General features: G+C 40.2%; 1 protein-coding gene across 1 annotated transcript in view; it reads left to right on the top strand.

The window, feature by feature from the left end:
• Positions 1-542: 542 nt before the first annotated feature.
• gtpbp2b (GTP binding protein 2b) overlaps positions 543-18,327 on the top strand; it is a gene marked incomplete in the record, with an annotated part of 38,781 nt that continues 20,996 nt past the window's right edge. Inside the window, 7 exon segments of the mRNA XM_005941238.3 lie at positions 543-954; positions 2,745-2,771; positions 7,079-7,263; positions 9,086-9,197; positions 9,421-9,618; positions 10,762-10,936; positions 13,719-13,938. Coding sequence (XP_005941300.2) covers positions 766-954; positions 2,745-2,771; positions 7,079-7,263; positions 9,086-9,197; positions 9,421-9,618; positions 10,762-10,936; positions 13,719-13,938 — 1,106 coding nt within the window.

Genomic DNA, 18,327 nt, shown 5'->3' with positions numbered 1-18,327 from the left:
CGACAGTGATGTACCAAACAAAGGAAAGGATGGCGAGAAACAGAACTGAAAACACTCTAAACTGGGGGAACTGGAACTTAAACAACAAAACAACAATACCTTGCAGGGAGGACAGCGCGGGGAGAATGCACAGGGAGACGGAAGATACACAGGCAGGGATGACACCAAACAGAGAGAGCACAAACTAAACCCTGGGAAACCAAAACACAACAGCATAATACATAACAATATCAAAAGAAAAAGTACAACAACCAAAAACACTGGGTCACCGACCCAGGACCATGATATTTATTTTCCTTCATGCTTCTCTTTTGGAATTCTGCTCATATATCATCTCTTTTACCTTTGTTAGAGTAACGGACTTAAGGAAAAAATTCTGTCCAGTGCTATGGACTGTTTTACCCCAGCAACTATCTGATAAGCTTTCAAAATATACAATAAATTTAAAAAAGTACACAAGTTACACTATAACATGAAACAAACAATGAATTTATTTTGAAGTTTAGGTTCGTTTCCGGTTACGCCCACTGAAATATTTTGAAAGTTGCAGCCGGAAACGTGAGTAGATTTGCCAACTGTTGTGGGGATGCTGAGGAGAGAGCATCCTTCACTGTAGGTTTTCACACACACACAGGCCGTGTGTTTTATACGCCGTGATGTTACAACGCCGAGCAGTGTTACATTTTACTTGACTGCCGTGAGTTGCTCTTACACGGAAAACTACGCTTTCAAGCTAAGCTAGGAGCTGACACTCCAAGATTAGCGATGGTGGATTTGTCCGAAGGTGGTGCAGTGTCAGTCGGACACAACAGAGACAGACAGGGATCAGGTTCGGGTAATAATGATAGGATAACGTCGAAGAAGTCTCGAACGAGAAGAGGCAAAAGAGGAAAGAGAAGGAGGAACAAAAAGAACAACAGAAACAAAACGCCACCGCCGTATTTACCACCGGAGGTAGCTACCCTTCTATAGCCTGGGCATGATTATGGGACCTCCAGCCCGCTAAGCTAGCTAGTGATACTGTAGCAAACCATAGTCGAGCGCAGGTTATTTGCGGCTACACTTTGTTTACACCATACAGCTACCTATAACATGGCGGAAAATACTCTTATATGACCTTGATTTTACACAACAATATTTTACCGCTGTCTGGTTTGAAGGAAACTCATTCCACACGCAGAGGCCAGAGATTTTGACGCATTCTCATAAAGTGAAGTGAAGAATTCAGCAATACTAATTCAGCAAAATAATCTGTGTTTTTTTTCTACATTTTTATACGTTTTAGCTCGACTGGAGCAAAGTTAAGAATGGTGGGAGATATATGGAATAGCAAACCGTTGAGAAAATATATTAAAATGAAGTACGCAGTGCAAAGACAATTGACTAGTAATCGAGATACTAATCCACTTAATAAAGGAAGTGGCCTGAGCAATCCATTAGATTGTGATTAATCACAATGTAATTTATCGCAGGAAACTGAAATTGCAGGAGGATTTCACTAAATCAGGGGGTGATCGTGGCTCAAGAGTTGGCAGTTCGTCTTGTAATTGGAAGGTTGTTGGTTCGAGCCCCGGCTTGGACAGTCTTGGTTGTTGTGTCCTTTGGCAAGACACTTCACCTACTGCCCACTGGTGATGGCCAGAGGGGCCAATGGCGCAATATAGCAGCCTCCCTTCTGTCAGTCTGCCCCAGGGCAGCTGTGGCTCCACTGTAGCTTGCCTCCACCAGTGTGTGAATGATTAGTGGAGTTGTAAAGCGCTTTGGGGGTCTCAAAAAGCGCTATATAAATGCAATCCATTATTATTATTAAATCCGGTTGGCAAAAAAGGGCATGCAGTAGGAGGAGCCACATAAGTATGTTTAGCTAAAAGTATGTTTTCTTAACACAGTGATATGTAACAGCACATCTGGAAACCTGACTGTAGTAATAGTGTTTGTTTAGAGTTGATGCTTCACTTAAATAAATACATTAGCAAGATTTTAATGAGAATACACACACACACATATGAATACATCCAGAATACATACATTACTAGATTAATGAAAAGTGTGCAAAGAGAAACTAAGAAAATGGCCCAAAAAATGTTAGGCCCTGAAAAGTTGAAAAAGCGGAATTTGAGGTTGTCCACTAAATCTTGAAAAAAGCAGATTGATGTAGTTAAATCATTTTGTTTGTTAGTTTTTGTCTGTATGTCTAATACAGAGAAAGATCCAAGATATAAGGAGTATATAAAGAGTAATCTACCCTCCAATAAGTAGAATACAGCATATAAATATGACAAATTGCAGATTCAGAGATATATGTATGTGTTTTTCTGACTGTATAGATGACAAACAAATACAAAGAAAACCTTTCAAACATGAAAACACATTAAGTCAATACATATGCTAAGACCTATACTATGAAACTGACGACAGCATGTTGTAGGTAAACAAGTAGTTGAGACACAATTCTGCTGCTATATGCTATATACCTGTTGTTGAGAAACACACCCACAGTGACCTCTCTGGGTGGCGACTTCTAGTGTTTTAGTTCATCCTGGCAGTGATGAATGACGGCTGAGTGTCTCTGTTACCAACATTCTGGGGAGTTGAACACTTTCTTCTGGATTTGAAAATTGAAAAACTGTTGCCAGGGTGGCAACATACCTTTGACTACATGATCTATGTTATAGTTAGAACAGTTTTGTTCATATCATTAATGTGTTAACTAACCTTATCCCTACATTTCTCTACATTTCCAGGCTGAAGAAGGGAACATTGAATATAAGGTAACTAACCTTCTGTTTCTTATCCAAATTATAGAATAGAATAGAATAGAATTCAACTTTATTGTCATTGCACATGTCACAGGTACAGGGCAACGAAATGCAGTTTGCATCCATCCAGAAGTGTTTTAGCCATGATATAGATATATTACAATATATATTAGCAATGATATAGATGTGAGTATATTACAGAAATGGGTCTATTATGGTATGTTATAATGTACACGGTATGAAGTATGTTATGAATATGCTATAACTATAAGTATGTACAGGCTGTAGTGAGTACAAGCTATGAACAGGATATAAATATGAAAAACTATACAGAAATGTGAACTATGCAAGTTGTAAACACTTGTAGAATTAAAAATTATCGTATGATTATTTACACAGAACTATGCAGTAGTGCAGTTAAGAGGCTATATAAAGTGCTAGTGGTTGTGAGTGGTGGTTCAGTCCATGTTATTATTGTGTGTTTGAGGGTACAGTTGTCCATTGTGGGTGTGTGTATGTTCAGTCCATGTGTTAACGTGGGTCAGATGTCAGGAGGCAGAGTTCAGGAGTCTGACAGCTGTGGGGAAGAAGCTGTTCCGGTACCTGGTGGTCTTAGTCCGGAGGCTCCTGTAGCGCCTCCCAGAGGGCAGGAGGGTGAAGAGTCCATGTGATGGGTGACTGGGGTCTCTGATGATTTTCCCAGCCCTTTTCAGACACCGCTTCCTGTAGATGTCTTTTATGGCAGGAAGTGGTGCTCCGGCGATGCGCTGGGCAGTTTTCACGACCCTCTGCAACGCCTTCCGGTCCGAGGCAGAGCAGTTCCCGTACCAGACTGTTATACAGTTGGTCAGGATGCTCTCGATGGTGCACGATAGAAGTTCACCAGGATGTCTGAGGACAGGTGGTTCTTCCTCAGAGTCCTCAAGAAGAAGAGGCGCTGGTGAGCCTTCTTGACCAGCTTGGAGCAGTTGGTCGTCCAGGTGAGATCCTCGGAGATGTGGACTCCCAGGAACTTGAAGCTGCTCACACGCTCCACAGCCGTCCCCTTAATGTGGATGGGTGGATGTGGGTCAGCTATTATGATGTGATGAACTTCTTTTCATTTGTAAGCTGTTAAAGTTTTTTAACCCTCAGCCATAAAAGGTCTTGCCATCACCTGCTGGGCGATGAGCAAGCAGATGGCGTGAACACAAAAGGTTGTGAATGCGATAACTCATGAACGAAGGGATTTAGCTTCAGTTTGATGTCTGCTAAAAGTCTTGAATGAGTTTGAATCTCAGTAGCCTTGACCTCAAGGTCAGATGTCAAGTTTTCAGAAAATCTTGTGAATGTGATAACTCAAGAGAAAGTCCAACTTATTACCACCAGCAGCACCTGTGTGACAGAGAGCATGTTTGGCTACAAAGAAAAAATAATAAAAAAAATAAGAGTCAATTGATGCTACTAAAAACAGCTATCTGAGAAAGGATTAGATAATTGTGGAAAAGACTAGGAAAATTATGTTGCATATCTTAGATTGATTAGTTAGTTCGTGCACATAAATGGACAAATATTGAGTGATTCCATATTTTTAACCATTTTATGAATAATTAATTCAGCAGTGGGCTAATAAAATGCTTAACATACTAGGAAGGTATTGATAACTACACTAAAAATGTGGTCATCAAAACTGTCACCCAGTGGTGAGGTTGTTGTTAAATGCTGTATATTCTTATTATAGGTATTTTCTTTAGGTTCCTAAAATATCTTCAAAGTTTTGAAATAAACTTGGTGAACCAGCAGGAACCCGAATTTTGTCTGATTTTAGCCTAATGGCATAAAGGCATCCTTCTTCCTAAGCTCCTTACAGTTCCTAAAATTAATTACTGCCCACTTAAAAACATCAGATTTTTTATCTCTGTCATCTGTTTATGGGCTGGATAGCTGTGCTGAATTAGACCGTCACATGTATTCAGGGTAACTCTGCTCTCATCTGTGAATACTGCAGTCTGCCAGTGGTGGATCTGCTAATTCTGGTATCCTATGGCATTTTCTATGGCAAATGCCAGTTGGATTCCACTGTGCTGGGCAGGGCCCACTAGAGCAGTGGTTCTCAAAATTTTCACAATGAGTATCACCTCGTCAGTCCAATAATCGACGATGGGCAAAATATCCGCGCATGCGCAGACTTTTTGATGGGCAGAGCAATGTAGTCATGCACGGACTGACATGGACAAACTAATTTCCCCCCAAAAAATTAGGGCTGTCACGATTAACGTGATTAAAATTTTTAACACGCTCAACCAATCTGGACAGCAGAATGAAAAACCTTTGAACAAACTGCCTGAAATGTGTTGACAGAGACATTTCAGGGATTTTGACTCAGTTTGCACTCCAGATGGGTTAATTGTTAATCGCGTTAGTCATGATGACGGCACATTGAAGCTGACAGCACTAAAAAAAATTAAGTATAAAGTCGCCAATTTGGGATTTCTTTGGCTTTTAACTGGATGAAAGAGGTAAACCTAAGGATGTAATCAAAGCAGTGTGCTGCTTGTACAGACGTGTTATGCGCACATAACTTGCATGAGCATGTACGTGTCCACCATCTGGCTGAGTATGCTAGGCTATCACCAGCTTCTGCAGCTCCATCAACAAGCATTTGGGAACACTCTGAGGAGGGTGCATTTGCTCGCAGATGAAAGAGTTAAAACAGTGTTAGCTCCATCATTATTAGCAAACTTACTCATGGGCAAACAAATAAATAAATCGCTCTTATAAAAACAATCGCTGATGGGCTCAGCCTATTGTCGATAGTAGATATATTCGTCCAATCGCCCAACCCTAGTATGAACCCTACTTCCAGGTCCAAATTGGTCTGCGTTTATTAAGGCTGTTGTGTTTTTAACATGTTTTATTGCTTTGGATCTTGTTCTCTTTAATATGAACAATCCCCTAAAAAAGGCTGTGATCACTGTTGGCCTTTCTCCGTTTTTATTACCACTGTTCATTTTAAAGCTCAGTTTTTAAAACCTTATGATATAACTACAGCCCAGCCCATGCAGCAGTAAAACTAACCTCATATTGTGGATGGATAATCTCAGTTGTTCTCCTGACTAAAGTTTGGTTTGTTTACAGTATCCTGCCATGCAGTTGTATTGGTCCCTAACCATGGGGAACCCTCACATTAACTTTTATTGAATGGAAAAAGATTAGCGTTCATCCTCCAACTTCACTGTGTTTATATTATGCTAACCATCACATAGCACATCATTATATGCACGCTAGCCCAGCTTTAGTACCTTACAAACGTCACTGCTGTTTAGTTTTCTGACTTCATTTATGTCGGAAGTGATAGCACAGCTGTACGTTTTAATTTTTCAGAAATCCCTCAGTCAGAACATGGTATATTATTTAATCTTAAAAATTTGTGGGGCAGACTTCCCACATACCACTAGAGGGAGGGTGATATTAAAGTCCTGTTTGTGGCAGGACTCACATATATTAGTATATGTGAGGGGGCAAACTCCTCAAGATGGGTGGTGACCATGGTGGCCATTTAGAAGTCGGCCATCTTGGATACAACTTTTGTTTTTTCAATAGGAAGAGGGCCATGTGACACATCAAACTTATTGGTAATGTCACAAGAAAAACAATGGTGTGCTTGGTTTCAACGTAACTTGAACAGGACTTTAATATCACCAACCATTCCCATGTTATTACGGTGTATCCATATAAATGGCCCACCCTGTAGTCAGTTTCTGAGTGTTTGGTCAGAGACATTAACAACAACCCTTATGTAGGTTTTCACTTTCAGTAGTATCAATGTTTGTACAAGTAATGTCTATATGTTGATTCATGGTTTTCTTTGGGGGGTATCTGCTATAAAAAGACATGGCCAGGAAAATCTCCTTCATATTTTTCTGTGTTTAATCATCAGTTACTTTGACACAATGGCATCTGCTGTGATGCTGATGAGGTCTCAGAAGTGTTAGCTTTATTTATATACCTAGATAGTTTACACTATTTCTCTATTGCAGAAAAAGTGTCACATAGTTTGGAATTAAATATTTGTAATTTACAAGGTTTCGAGGGTGCTTTCGACGGTACGTATCCAAGATAAATGACCATAAGTATATGTTTCTGACAGAGTCAAAATTAAATTGAATATAATCAGGACTTTCTGAATCAGAATCAGAATTAAATCCTTCAGTTTTGAAAATCTTGGTTTTAGTGTAGCTGACTTTTTTTATTTTACCTCAGAACTCCTATGCAAGCAGTGCTCTAGTTAAACTGTGGCCATTTACTACCTGTATCATTATGTATTTTCTATACTGTAGTTGAAGCTGGTCAACCCCACACAGTACCGCTTTGAGCATCTGGCCACACAGCTGAAGTGGCGACTGCAGGAGGGCCGTGGCGAAGCTGTCTACCAGATAGGAGTAGAAGACAATGGTCTGCTAGTCGGCCTGACTGAGGCTGACATGAAGGCCTCACTCAACACTTTAAAGAAGATGGCAGAGAAGTAGGTCATCTTGTACAATTTATTTGCTGACATTAAGACGTCACCAAAGAATATATATAAGTGTCTTCACTCTGGTGTCACTCATTAGTTTTGGACTCCACAATGTTAGTGTCATGCTGGTTCTTTTGCAGCCAGAAATTACTATGTTTGGAGGACAGGGTGGCATGCTAAGTATCTGTTAAGCTTAGCAAGCTTGGTTAGCAAGCTTCATTCATAATATGGATCAGTGTAACATGTAGATTACTAACCCTTATTTTCTGGGGAAACATCGAACCATTCCCAGGCCATCTGTTGGATGTAATCTCTCCAGTAGGTCCTGGGTCTACGCTGGACATGCCTAGCCTGAAAACTATCCAGGAGGCGACAGTCTCAGCTGGCTCCTTTCAATGTGAAGTAGTATCGGCCTATCTGAGCCCCTCCTGAATAACTGAACTGTTAACAAAAACATCAGGACTAGATTAACAAATTTATTTATCAGCAACAGTGCTTCATCTGGTGACATGACTTGACATGACATGAAAGTTTGGAAGGAGCCACCCAACTCCATCAATATATGTCAAACCACGAGCTCCATGAATCCGTACAGTCTGGCTTCAGAACACACCACAGGACTGAGACTACTCTTATCAAAATAGCTAATGAAATCATGACAGATGATTTTGGCCACATCAGTATCCTCAAGTTCCCAGATCTTTCTGCAGCCTTTGGCACTTGTTCTCACACCATCCAGCTTTCACATATATCCAGATATCTTGTCCTCACTGGTACTGTAATCTCCTGCTTTCAGTCCTACCTCTCCAACCCAACACAGTTTGTCACTGCAGAAGGCTCCCACTCCCCGTCTGCCCTGGTTAACCACGTTGTGTCTCAAGGTTCTGTGCTTGGACCCCTTCACTTCACCATCTATATGCTCTCTCTTGGTCAGATGGTCTCTGCCTGTGTTGTTACACACAATGTTATCTCAGCACCAAACCCTCCACCCAGTTCCCCCCGCAATTGCTTGTCAAATGTCTGCATTGCTTCAGAACATGGATGTCATCTAACCTACTTCAGCATCAATAGTAATAAAACTGATCTCTTGGTTCTGGCCCCCAAAGCCCTACTGTGGAAAACTGGTGTTCCACTCATTGTCGCAGAAAGACGCCTCCTCTCACTTTCCCCAGAAGTTCACAACCAGGGTGTTGTTTTGGACTCTGCACTTTAAGTCCAGGCTTATATCCAATCTGCCACAATCTCTCTCAACTTTGGCCATCACTCACTGACTCAGATAACTTCATCCATTAAGGCTTTGTCACCACCTGGCTGGATTACTGCAGTCGGGCCCTGTTCAGAATGTCCAGCAACCCCTGGACAGGCATTGTCCAAAACTCAGCACTTTCTAACACACACTAAGCTCTGGAATTAGAGAAGGTTCAGTATATCAGTATTGATTATTAAATATGTAATGCGACATATCCCATCGCAATCTTACTTAAAGTACTAAATACCCAACTCTATGCTGTACTCACCATTAGCAGTCTTGCTAATCTTGAATGTTCTAATGTTTGTTTGTTTATTTAATTGTTTTTTGATAGTAATGTAAAGCACTTTTAATTTTTGTAGTTAACTTTCCACACATGACACAGAATGCCTAATTACATTTTCTTAGGTACATAAATCTACAATCATTAGGCAGGTTTCCAGTCACTGTTTGAAATAAATTGAAACTGGGAGAAGCCGTCTAAGAAAAATTATTACTGCTTTGCTCAGTAAATTGATTGGGATCAGTGTAAACTAAATGAAAATTGAATGATAAAACTTAAGTCTTTTTCTTTCATTTCAGAGTCGGGGCTGACATCACTCTCCTCCGAGAGAGGGAGGTTGACTACGACTCAGACAGAAACACGCGCAAAATTGCAGAAGTGCTTGTTCGAAAAGTTCCTGATGATCAGCAGGTTAGAGTCTGTCTGTTACACATGGTAGAGGAAAAAGAGTCCAGTTGAATCTGGCAAAACAACAGTGGTGTCAAAATACAGCAATACTCTAAAAAGGATCACAGCATTGCCCATTTAGGCTTTAACTATAGAGAGCACCAAGGGTTCTTTTTTTAAACAGTGCTGTTTAATGGTTATGAAAATATGATCCCATTTTCTGTCTTGCTGTTTTGGTCTGCAACAGTTCCTGGATCTGCGGGTGGCAGTGCTAGGCAATGTGGACTCTGGGAAGTCAACCTTGCTGGGTGTCCTGACACAAGGCGAGTTGGACAATGGACGAGGCCGTGCACGGCTCAACCTTTTCAGACATTTGCATGAGATCCAGACCGGACGCACCTCCAGTATCAGCTTTGAGATCTTGGGCTTCAACAGCAAAGGAGAGGTAATCGCTTTGCCACTTAGGATATTAGCAATATTCAGAAGTTTACATTCACTATGGACATGAATTCATGCTACCTTGGGGCTTTTAGTGATTTCTTTGAACTGTTCTTTTTCCAGGGTGGAATGATTGTACAGTATACATCTTTAATGACTTTATAAACAACAGATTTAAATCTTTTAACAAGTGGTGTAGAGGGTTCTAGTGTCTTTTAACTTGATATAAATTTCTTGTCACATTTTTGGAGCATGCTTTTGGAATGGATAAAGCAGGCCAACATTAAGCTTCAAGGAATGGTCTTTGCCACACCCTCAACACAAAAATATAAATTTGTGGACTATGCTTAAAAGCCAAATTGATTTCAAGAAAATCACTTCAAATACTCTAAAATTCTAGAGAGTGGTCTAATATTCAGCCAGAAGTAGGCCAGGATCTTTTTAATTGCTGCCAGAAGCATCTGGTCAATGTGGGACATTTAACTTTTGTTTGCTCTGTTTTTTGAAACAGCTTTGTAACTTTATTTAAAGTTCAGTTTGAAATTTTGCATAATGCTCTTCTTTTACCATTGCTAAATTATTTAGATGTGTTAAGGACTGTATTCTGTTATCTTTTGTTTATTAGTAGGTTCTAAAATATATTTTGCCTTCACAATCTCTAATGAAATCCTGAAAAAAATAATAATAATAAAGATTTATGGTGTATAACAATTTCACCTTTAGAAGCCCAAAATTACCATCATGCCCATGACGAGTGTATGGAAACTTTTCATTACAACTATATATCAGATATTGACTAATTTATTTCATGGGTCATATTTCTGCTTTGTAGATTGGCCTCTCACCATAGTGTTAAATGCAGTGTGTCAGACACAGTGAAGAACTACAGCATTTGAAATTTGGCATGTATATTTTTAATGTGCTGCCTAATTGATTCTCTACCTGACTCTTAAAAATCAGTCAGGTAGAGAAAAAACATTTTGTGGTTGTTGTTGCCATTGCTGCACACCACAACTCAGGGTATTAGCATATTTATATTTGTAAACAATCCCTGACAATAAACAATCAAACTGTAAAAACAAAACAAAAGACGTGTTTTATTTCAATTCTGTCCTTTGGTGCAGCCTGTCTTGTATGTTACCTGTAAAAGGTTGTGAACTACAGTGAGTCCAGGACAGCTGAGGAGATCTGCGAAAGTTCTTCCAAGATGATCACCTTCATCGACCTTGCAGGACACCACAAGTATTTAAAGACCACCATCTTCGGCCTCACAAGTTATTGCCCTGACTTTGCCATGCTGGTGGTGAGCGCTAACACTGGTATTGGTAAGTAGCCTGTATTTTGTTTTTTGTGTTTTTTTAATATCTAAAACCTGTGGGTAAGCCACAGATTTACATATCCAGTCAATTGAGAACATGCAAACTCCAGAAAAAATGGCCCAGGAATACCAAGAACCTTTTTAGAGACTTAACAACTGCATCACTATGTCCAGAAGATAAAAATTCTATGTGTAAATTTTGTAGGAATATTGTTTCTAGTTGGACGTGATTGTAGCAGGGTTCTTTTGCTCTTCCAGTGCCTTAACGCAAACTGATACAGTGGGGCAAAAAAGTATTTAGTCAGCCACCGATTGTGCAAGTTCCCCCACCTAAAATGATGACAGAGGTCAGTAATTTGCACCAGAGGTACACTTCAACTGTGAGAGACAGAATGTGAAAAAAAAATCCATGAATCCACATGGTAGGATTTGTAAAGAATTTATTCGTAAATCAGGGTGGAAAATAAGTATTTGGTCAATAACAAAAATACAACTCAATACTTTGTAACATAACCTTTGTTGGCAATAACAGAGGTCAAACGTTTACTATAGGTCTTTACCAGGTTTGCACACACAGTAGCTGGTATTTTGGCCCATTCCTCCATGCAGATCTTCTCGAGAGCAGTGATGTTTTGGGGCTGTCGCCGAGCAACACGGACTTTCAACTCCCGCCACAGATTTTCTATGGGGTTGAGGTCTGGAGACTGGCTAGGCCACTCCAGGACTTTCAAATGCTTCTTACGGAGCCACTCCTTTGTTGCCCGGGCGGTGTGTTTTGGATCATTGTCATGTTGGAAGACCCAGCCTCGTTTCATCTTCAAAGTTCTCACTGATGGAAGGAGGTTTTGGCTCAAAATCTCACGATACATGGCCCCATTCATTCTGTCCTTAACACGGATCAGTCGTCCTGTCCCCTTGGCAGAAAAACAGCCCCATAGCATGATGTTTCCACCCCCATGCTTCACAGTAGGTATGGTGTTCTTGGGATGCAACTCAGTATTCTTCTTCCTCCAAACACGACGAGTTGAGTTTATACCAAAAAGTTCTACTTTGGTTTCATCTGACCACATGACATTCTCCCAATCCTCTGCTGTATCATCCATGTGCTCTCTGGCAAACTTCAGACGGGCCTGGACATGCACTGGCTTCAGCAGCGGAACACGTCTGGCACTGCGGGATTTGATTCCCTGCCGTTGTAGTGTGTTACTGATGGTGACCTTTGTTACTTTGGTCCCAGCTCTCTGCAGGTCATTCACCAGGTCCCCCCGTGTGGTTCTGGGATCTTTGCTCACGTTCTCATGATCATTTTGACCCCACGGGATGAGATCTTGCGTGGAGCCCCAGATCGAGGGAGATTATCAGTGGTCTTGTATGTCTTCCATTTTCTGATGATTGCTCCCACAGTTGATTTTTTCACACCAAGCTGCTTGCCTATTGTAGATTCACTCTTCCCAGTCTGGTGCAGGTCTACAATACTTTTCCTGGTGTCCTTCGAAAGCTCTTTGGTCTTGGCCATGGCGGAGTTTGGAGTCTGACTGTTTGAGGCTGTGGACAGGTGTCTTTTATACAGATGATGAGTTCAAACAGGTGCCATTCATACAGGTAACGAGTGGGGGACAGAAAAGCTTCTTACAGAAGACGTTACAGGTCTGTGAGAGCCAGAGATTTTCCTTGTTTGAGGTGACCAAATACTTATTTTCCACCCTGATTTACGAATAAATTCTTTACAAATCCTACCATGTGGATTCATGGATTTTTTTTTCACATTCTGTCTCTCACAGTTGAAGTGTACCTCTGGTGCAAATTACTGACCTCTGTCATCATTTTAAGTGGGGGAACTTGCACAATCGGTGGCTGACTAAATACTTTTTTGCCCCACTGTACGTTATGAACAGAGCAGGTTTCTCTTTGATTGTGTAGGGTTTCATTTGATGAAGACATTATCTAGGAGTTAGTTGGATAAAAGAGGTGTCATGACGTGGTATAAAAGATACAAGAAACAAATGAGATGTGTTGTCTGTCCAAACACACTTGTATTCTACCTGTCTGGATCACTTGGAACCCCGGGCGAGCAGATACTAAAAAGTACCTGGTAACAGGAACTAATGGAAAACCCTATAAAAACTGGCAAACCGTGCCGACTTGCTCTGAGTAGGTACTAATGGAAAAAGGGCTTTGAATTTTGTTTTTATAATTATTCTTTACTTGCTTTCAGACCATTATGCGACCATCTGCAGCTGCAGCTGAAATAATAAAAACTAAAACTGTCTTGTGCAAATTTAAACATTAGTCAAACAGAATGCTCATCTACACCTCATCAGATTCTTCCGTGACTTAATGATAGAGGCATTGACAAGTCTGTTAACACACCCAGCATTTTTACAAGCTTTCCTTCATGTGTCAAATAGGCTACACTTTAGTAATAAAGCACCTCTTTTCTAGTCTTACTAACCTATAACATTTAAGACACAGAGTGATTTTAACAATAATCGACTATACAGTAATTTTTTTCCTCTCCACTTCTAATCCTGGTTACCAGTGTTTGGGTAAGTGAATCCAGATAACTGACAGATACTCTAGGTATGTTTAACTCACTTCATAGTACAGAGTCCAGGCCTCTGACTACTTTCTAGGCACAAATAATTTGAATATTTAAAAATTAAATAGAATTGTTCTCACTTGGATCCAACTGCCTTGTAACGTTTAGATTTCCTATGCACATAAGATGCGAAACATCACAAGACAAGTATTCTGGGTAATTGAGTATTTTATTTTTTTCCTTCATCCAGCTGGTACAACTAGGGAACACCTGGGCTTGGCCATGGCGCTGAAAGTTCCTATCTTCATTGTAGTCAGTAAAGTGGACCTGTGTTCCCGAGGCACTGTGGAGCGAACAGTCAGACAACTAGAGCGAGTTCTGAAGCAGCCAGGCTGCAACAAGGTGCCCATGGTGGTGTTGAACCCTGACGATGCTGTGAGTGCAGCACAGCAGTTCACCCAGTCCACATGGTGAGTAAAAATACTCAATACTTATCAGCTACTGTGTATGGCGGGGAATAGCTTAATTGTACAGTGTATACAGCAGTATAAACAAAATTCACTAATATATAGATAAAGCAGTATATAGTGCTGCAGAAATGATAAGTGAAGGTCATGGAAATACTGCTACGATACACAAAGCACAAAATAACTGTTCTATAATGGATGATAACATTTTCGGAAAACTTGTTTAAAGTCGAATTCATAAATCGCATTGCATTTTGGGTAATCACCACAATGTTGTTGTTCTTGCACATCCAAAGCAAAGACTGACACCAACAGGTAATACGGAGGAAAAGAAACTAATGAACACTAATATTAATATTGCACTGTAATAGTGACCTTGCATGGTCTACTTACAGTGGGATGCAAAAGTTTGGCCAACCTTATTAATAGTCATTATTTTCCTGTATAAATCGTTGGTTGTTACAATAAAAAAATGTCAGTTAAATATATCATATAGGAGACACACACAGTTAGGGCTGGGTGATATGGCCCAAATCCATATGGCGATATAATTTGAAGCATGTGCGGTAACGATATATATCGCGATATATTCTTTTCTTCTGTATAACATATTTTCCACACTATAAGGCACACTTAAAATCCTTTAATTTTCTCAAAAATTGAGTGTGTCTCATGTATGAATTCTGGTTGTGCTTACTGACTTCGAACCGATTTTGGCATGCAGAAATCTGTTAAAAAATGTTTTGATGGATTGTCAGAGCATTACGGCTGCCGTAGTAAGGAGCTTCGCAGAGTAATCCGGGTCCAAAACTCCGTCTGCTTCAGGTCCCAAAGTCAAACGAACACTGAGACAAAGGAGAATCATTTCTCCTCTTATCCGTTCGTACGGATTTCCAGCACCCGTACGAACCCTGAAAATCATCAGCGTTGCTGCTTTAGCAGGTGTAACAATTAAGTTTAACATCCAGGCATCCACGAAAACAGAATTTATTAAATTTAACGGAGTTAGAAGTTAACAGGAAGTTAGCTCGCTAGTTTCCACCTAAACATGACATACCATGTTCTGACTGAGAGATTTTTGAAACTAATTAAAACGTACAGCTCTGCTACCACTTCCAACATAAATGAAGACAGGAAACTAAACAGCAGTGGCGTTTGCAGGGTTACTGAAGTTGGACTACCTGGTATATAATGTTGTGCTACGTGATTGCTAGCGACACAGCTATGTTAGCATAACATTAGCACAGTGAAGCTGGAGGATGAACGCCAACTTTTTTCCACTCGATAAATTTATTTATTTAGTTTATTTTATCACTACCTGTCATTTATTGCAGATTACTTGTATTTGCTTAATTGTTTACTAAATGTTTGAGGTGTGAAAGAAACTACAAATATGGGTGTGTGTGGTTGAAGGATGTGTTCGTGCATGTGCGTGCGCGAGAAGGGGGAGGCGCGAACAGTTTTCTTGTAAAACAAAGGGGGGCCTAGCAAAAAACGTTTGGGAACCACTGGTTTAGGGGAAGGATAAAGAAAGCTGTCTCAGAGATTTAAGCTGTCTGTTTCCACAGTTAGGAACATATTGAGAAAATGGAAGACCACAGGCTCTGTTCAAGTTAAGGCTCAAAGTGGCAAGAAAGTGACCAAGAAAAATCTCGGATAGACAGAAGTGATGAATGGTGAACAGTCAGAGTCAACCCACAGACCAGCACCAAAGACCTACAACATCATCTTGCAGCAGATGGAGTCACTGTGCATCGTTCAACCATTCGACGCACTTTACGCAAGGAGATGCTGTATGCGAGAGTGATGCAGAGGAAGCCTTTTCTCCGCCCACAGCACAAACAGAGCCGCTTGAGGTTTGCTAAAGCACATTTGGACAAGCCAGCTTCATTCTGGAATAAGGTGCTGTGGACTGATGAAACTAAAATTGAGTTATTTGGGCATAACAAGGGGCGTTATGCATGGAGGAAAACGAACACAGCATTCCAAGAAAAACACCTGCTACCTGCAGTAAAATATGGTGGTGGTTCCATCATGCTGTGGGGCTGTGTGGCCAGTGCAGGGACTGGGAATCTTGTCAAAGTTGAGGGACACATGGATTCCACTCAATATCAGCAGATTCTGGAGACCAATGTCCAGGAATCAGTGACAAAGCTGAAGCTGCGCCGGGATCTTTCAACGACCTGAAACACTGCTCAAAATCCACTAAGGCATTCATGCAGAGGAACCAGTACAACGTTCTGGAACGGCCATCTCAGTCCCCAAACCTGAATATTATTGAAAATCTGTGGTGTGAGTTAAAGAGAGCTGTCTATGTTTGGAAGCTATTAAATCTGAATGAACTAGAGATGTTTTATAAAGAGGAATGGTCGAAAATAACTTCAACCACAATCCAGACTTTCATTGGAACCTACAGGAAGCGTTTAGAGGCTGTAATTTCTCAAATATCACTGTGTGTCTGCTATATGATATGTTCAACTGACATTTTTTATTATAACAACCAACGATTTACACAGGAAAATAATGACTATGTAGTAGTTGCACTAAACTGTATTGTAAATCTTAAAAGTAAAAGTCATTCATACATGAAATACTTTTATGTCTTTTGTTGTGGCTCAGTATTTGATTACAGCACTTTGTGTTCTGTTGCAGGAGCAGGAGCTTGTAGTTACTTTGTTCTCCATTGATACTGGTCAGAGATTTCCACAACAACTTTTATGTGTCCGAGGTGTAACATTGTGTGTAGTATCTGTATTATCCCATTATCAACTTGTATTTCTATTAAGAACGGTTTTGTGTTGGTGAATTCACTTATCATTATGTCCACAGTGGAAAAATATTACACTTAATGATGTACTCAATTGAATTTTCACTTCACTGTGTGTGTGTGTGTGTGTGTGTGTGTGTGTGTGTGTGTGTGTGCTGTATTCATTTCTTAAAGTTCTCTCTTTCTCTTATGATAATATAACCACACTACAGATGGACAAGCGCTGTTTTTACTGCGTTGTCGTTAGCAACAACTGACGGTAAAACCATGGCGTGCTCTCCGCTTGTTTTTTTCCACATAAACCTTTCACAATAAAGTTCAAGATCCTGTTGAGACTTTTCAAAATAAACTGACACTCTTACGGAAAGACAGAGTGTTTACAGATGAGAAGTAAAAAAGAGGCGCCAGGTGCTAAAAAATAAAGCTTAGACTCAAACGTTAGAACAGGCTTTTCCCCGCAGCACGCCGTGTAATAAATAACTTAAACCTAAAAATACAGAATAGGGAGGATGGTGTCATCCTCCCTATTCTGGTATTTTAAAGAGTACTTAGCGGAAATATTAAAGAACTATATCTTATTTACAAGAATAATTAGCCCAAGTTACTGCACAAGTATCAGCAAAATAGGTCGATTCATCTTACCTCTATCAATAAATTTGCAGACTAGCAGAGCACTTGGCAACTGGTGTTTACCGATATGGCTTCAAAAAAGGAGCTATTAAAAGTACTGCTCATGAAAGAACACACGTGAGGAGAGGACATTTTTCTTCAGAAACTTTATTGAGAAAACCCAGCTCCCAGTATACAAATAGGTGTCCATCACCACAGACAAAGGGCCTGCGATGATAGCTCAAATGGATTCATTGCCAGTTGCAGGGAGGACGATGCTTTCCCGGACTTCCTCAATTACCACTGCATAATACACACATTATGCACAAAAATGCTTAACATGAAAGAGATAATGGATGTGGCAACAAAGTTCGCCTGTTCCATCGCACCAGATCTCTTCAAAGACGGCTATTTCGTGCGCAACTGGAGGTCCATTCTTAGTTGTTGCTACACACTGACATGAGATGGCTTAGTCGAGGGAAATTCCTGGAAAGATATCGAGAGCTCTGTCCAGAGATTAAGTTTTCCCATGTAGGTAAACATCAGTGTCAGTGAAGTTACTTGAAAAAAGTAATCAGTAACTAATTACTGAATACTTCCCCAAAGTAATCCCATTACTTTACTTATTTTTGAAGTAATTAGTTACTTAGCTACTTTTTAAAAATTTGAACTGTAGTAACTCGCCCCTGCATGCCAGTATAAGCCGTTTTAAACTAACCGAAAACATTGTAATAGGAGATCCTCTGAGATGATAGTAAGTAATAAAAATACAATACGTAAGATATGATCAAGCCCGATTAATTATCATTACTAAAGATCTGTTAAACCTCAAGACTGGCTATGTATGTTGAATTAGAAGTCTTCTCTAAAAGACACCTAAAGGTTGGGGATTAATTTTGAATAACCAAGTAGAGTACTAGTAGTACGTGATTCAATGCATCAAGCGAAAGCCGAAATCAGTCTCGATATTGATCAGATTCCATGATTTGAATGTAATGACGTAGCAGGAGAGGGAG

Source organism: Haplochromis burtoni, unplaced genomic scaffold (assembly GCF_018398535.1).
Source record: "Haplochromis burtoni strain Fernald_Lab_line unplaced genomic scaffold, NCSU_Asbu1 Contig_303, whole genome shotgun sequence".
In the NCBI taxonomy this organism is placed as follows: domain Eukaryota; kingdom Metazoa; phylum Chordata; class Actinopteri; order Cichliformes; family Cichlidae; genus Haplochromis; species Haplochromis burtoni.
This window is presented reverse-complemented; position numbering and strand designations above follow the sequence as displayed.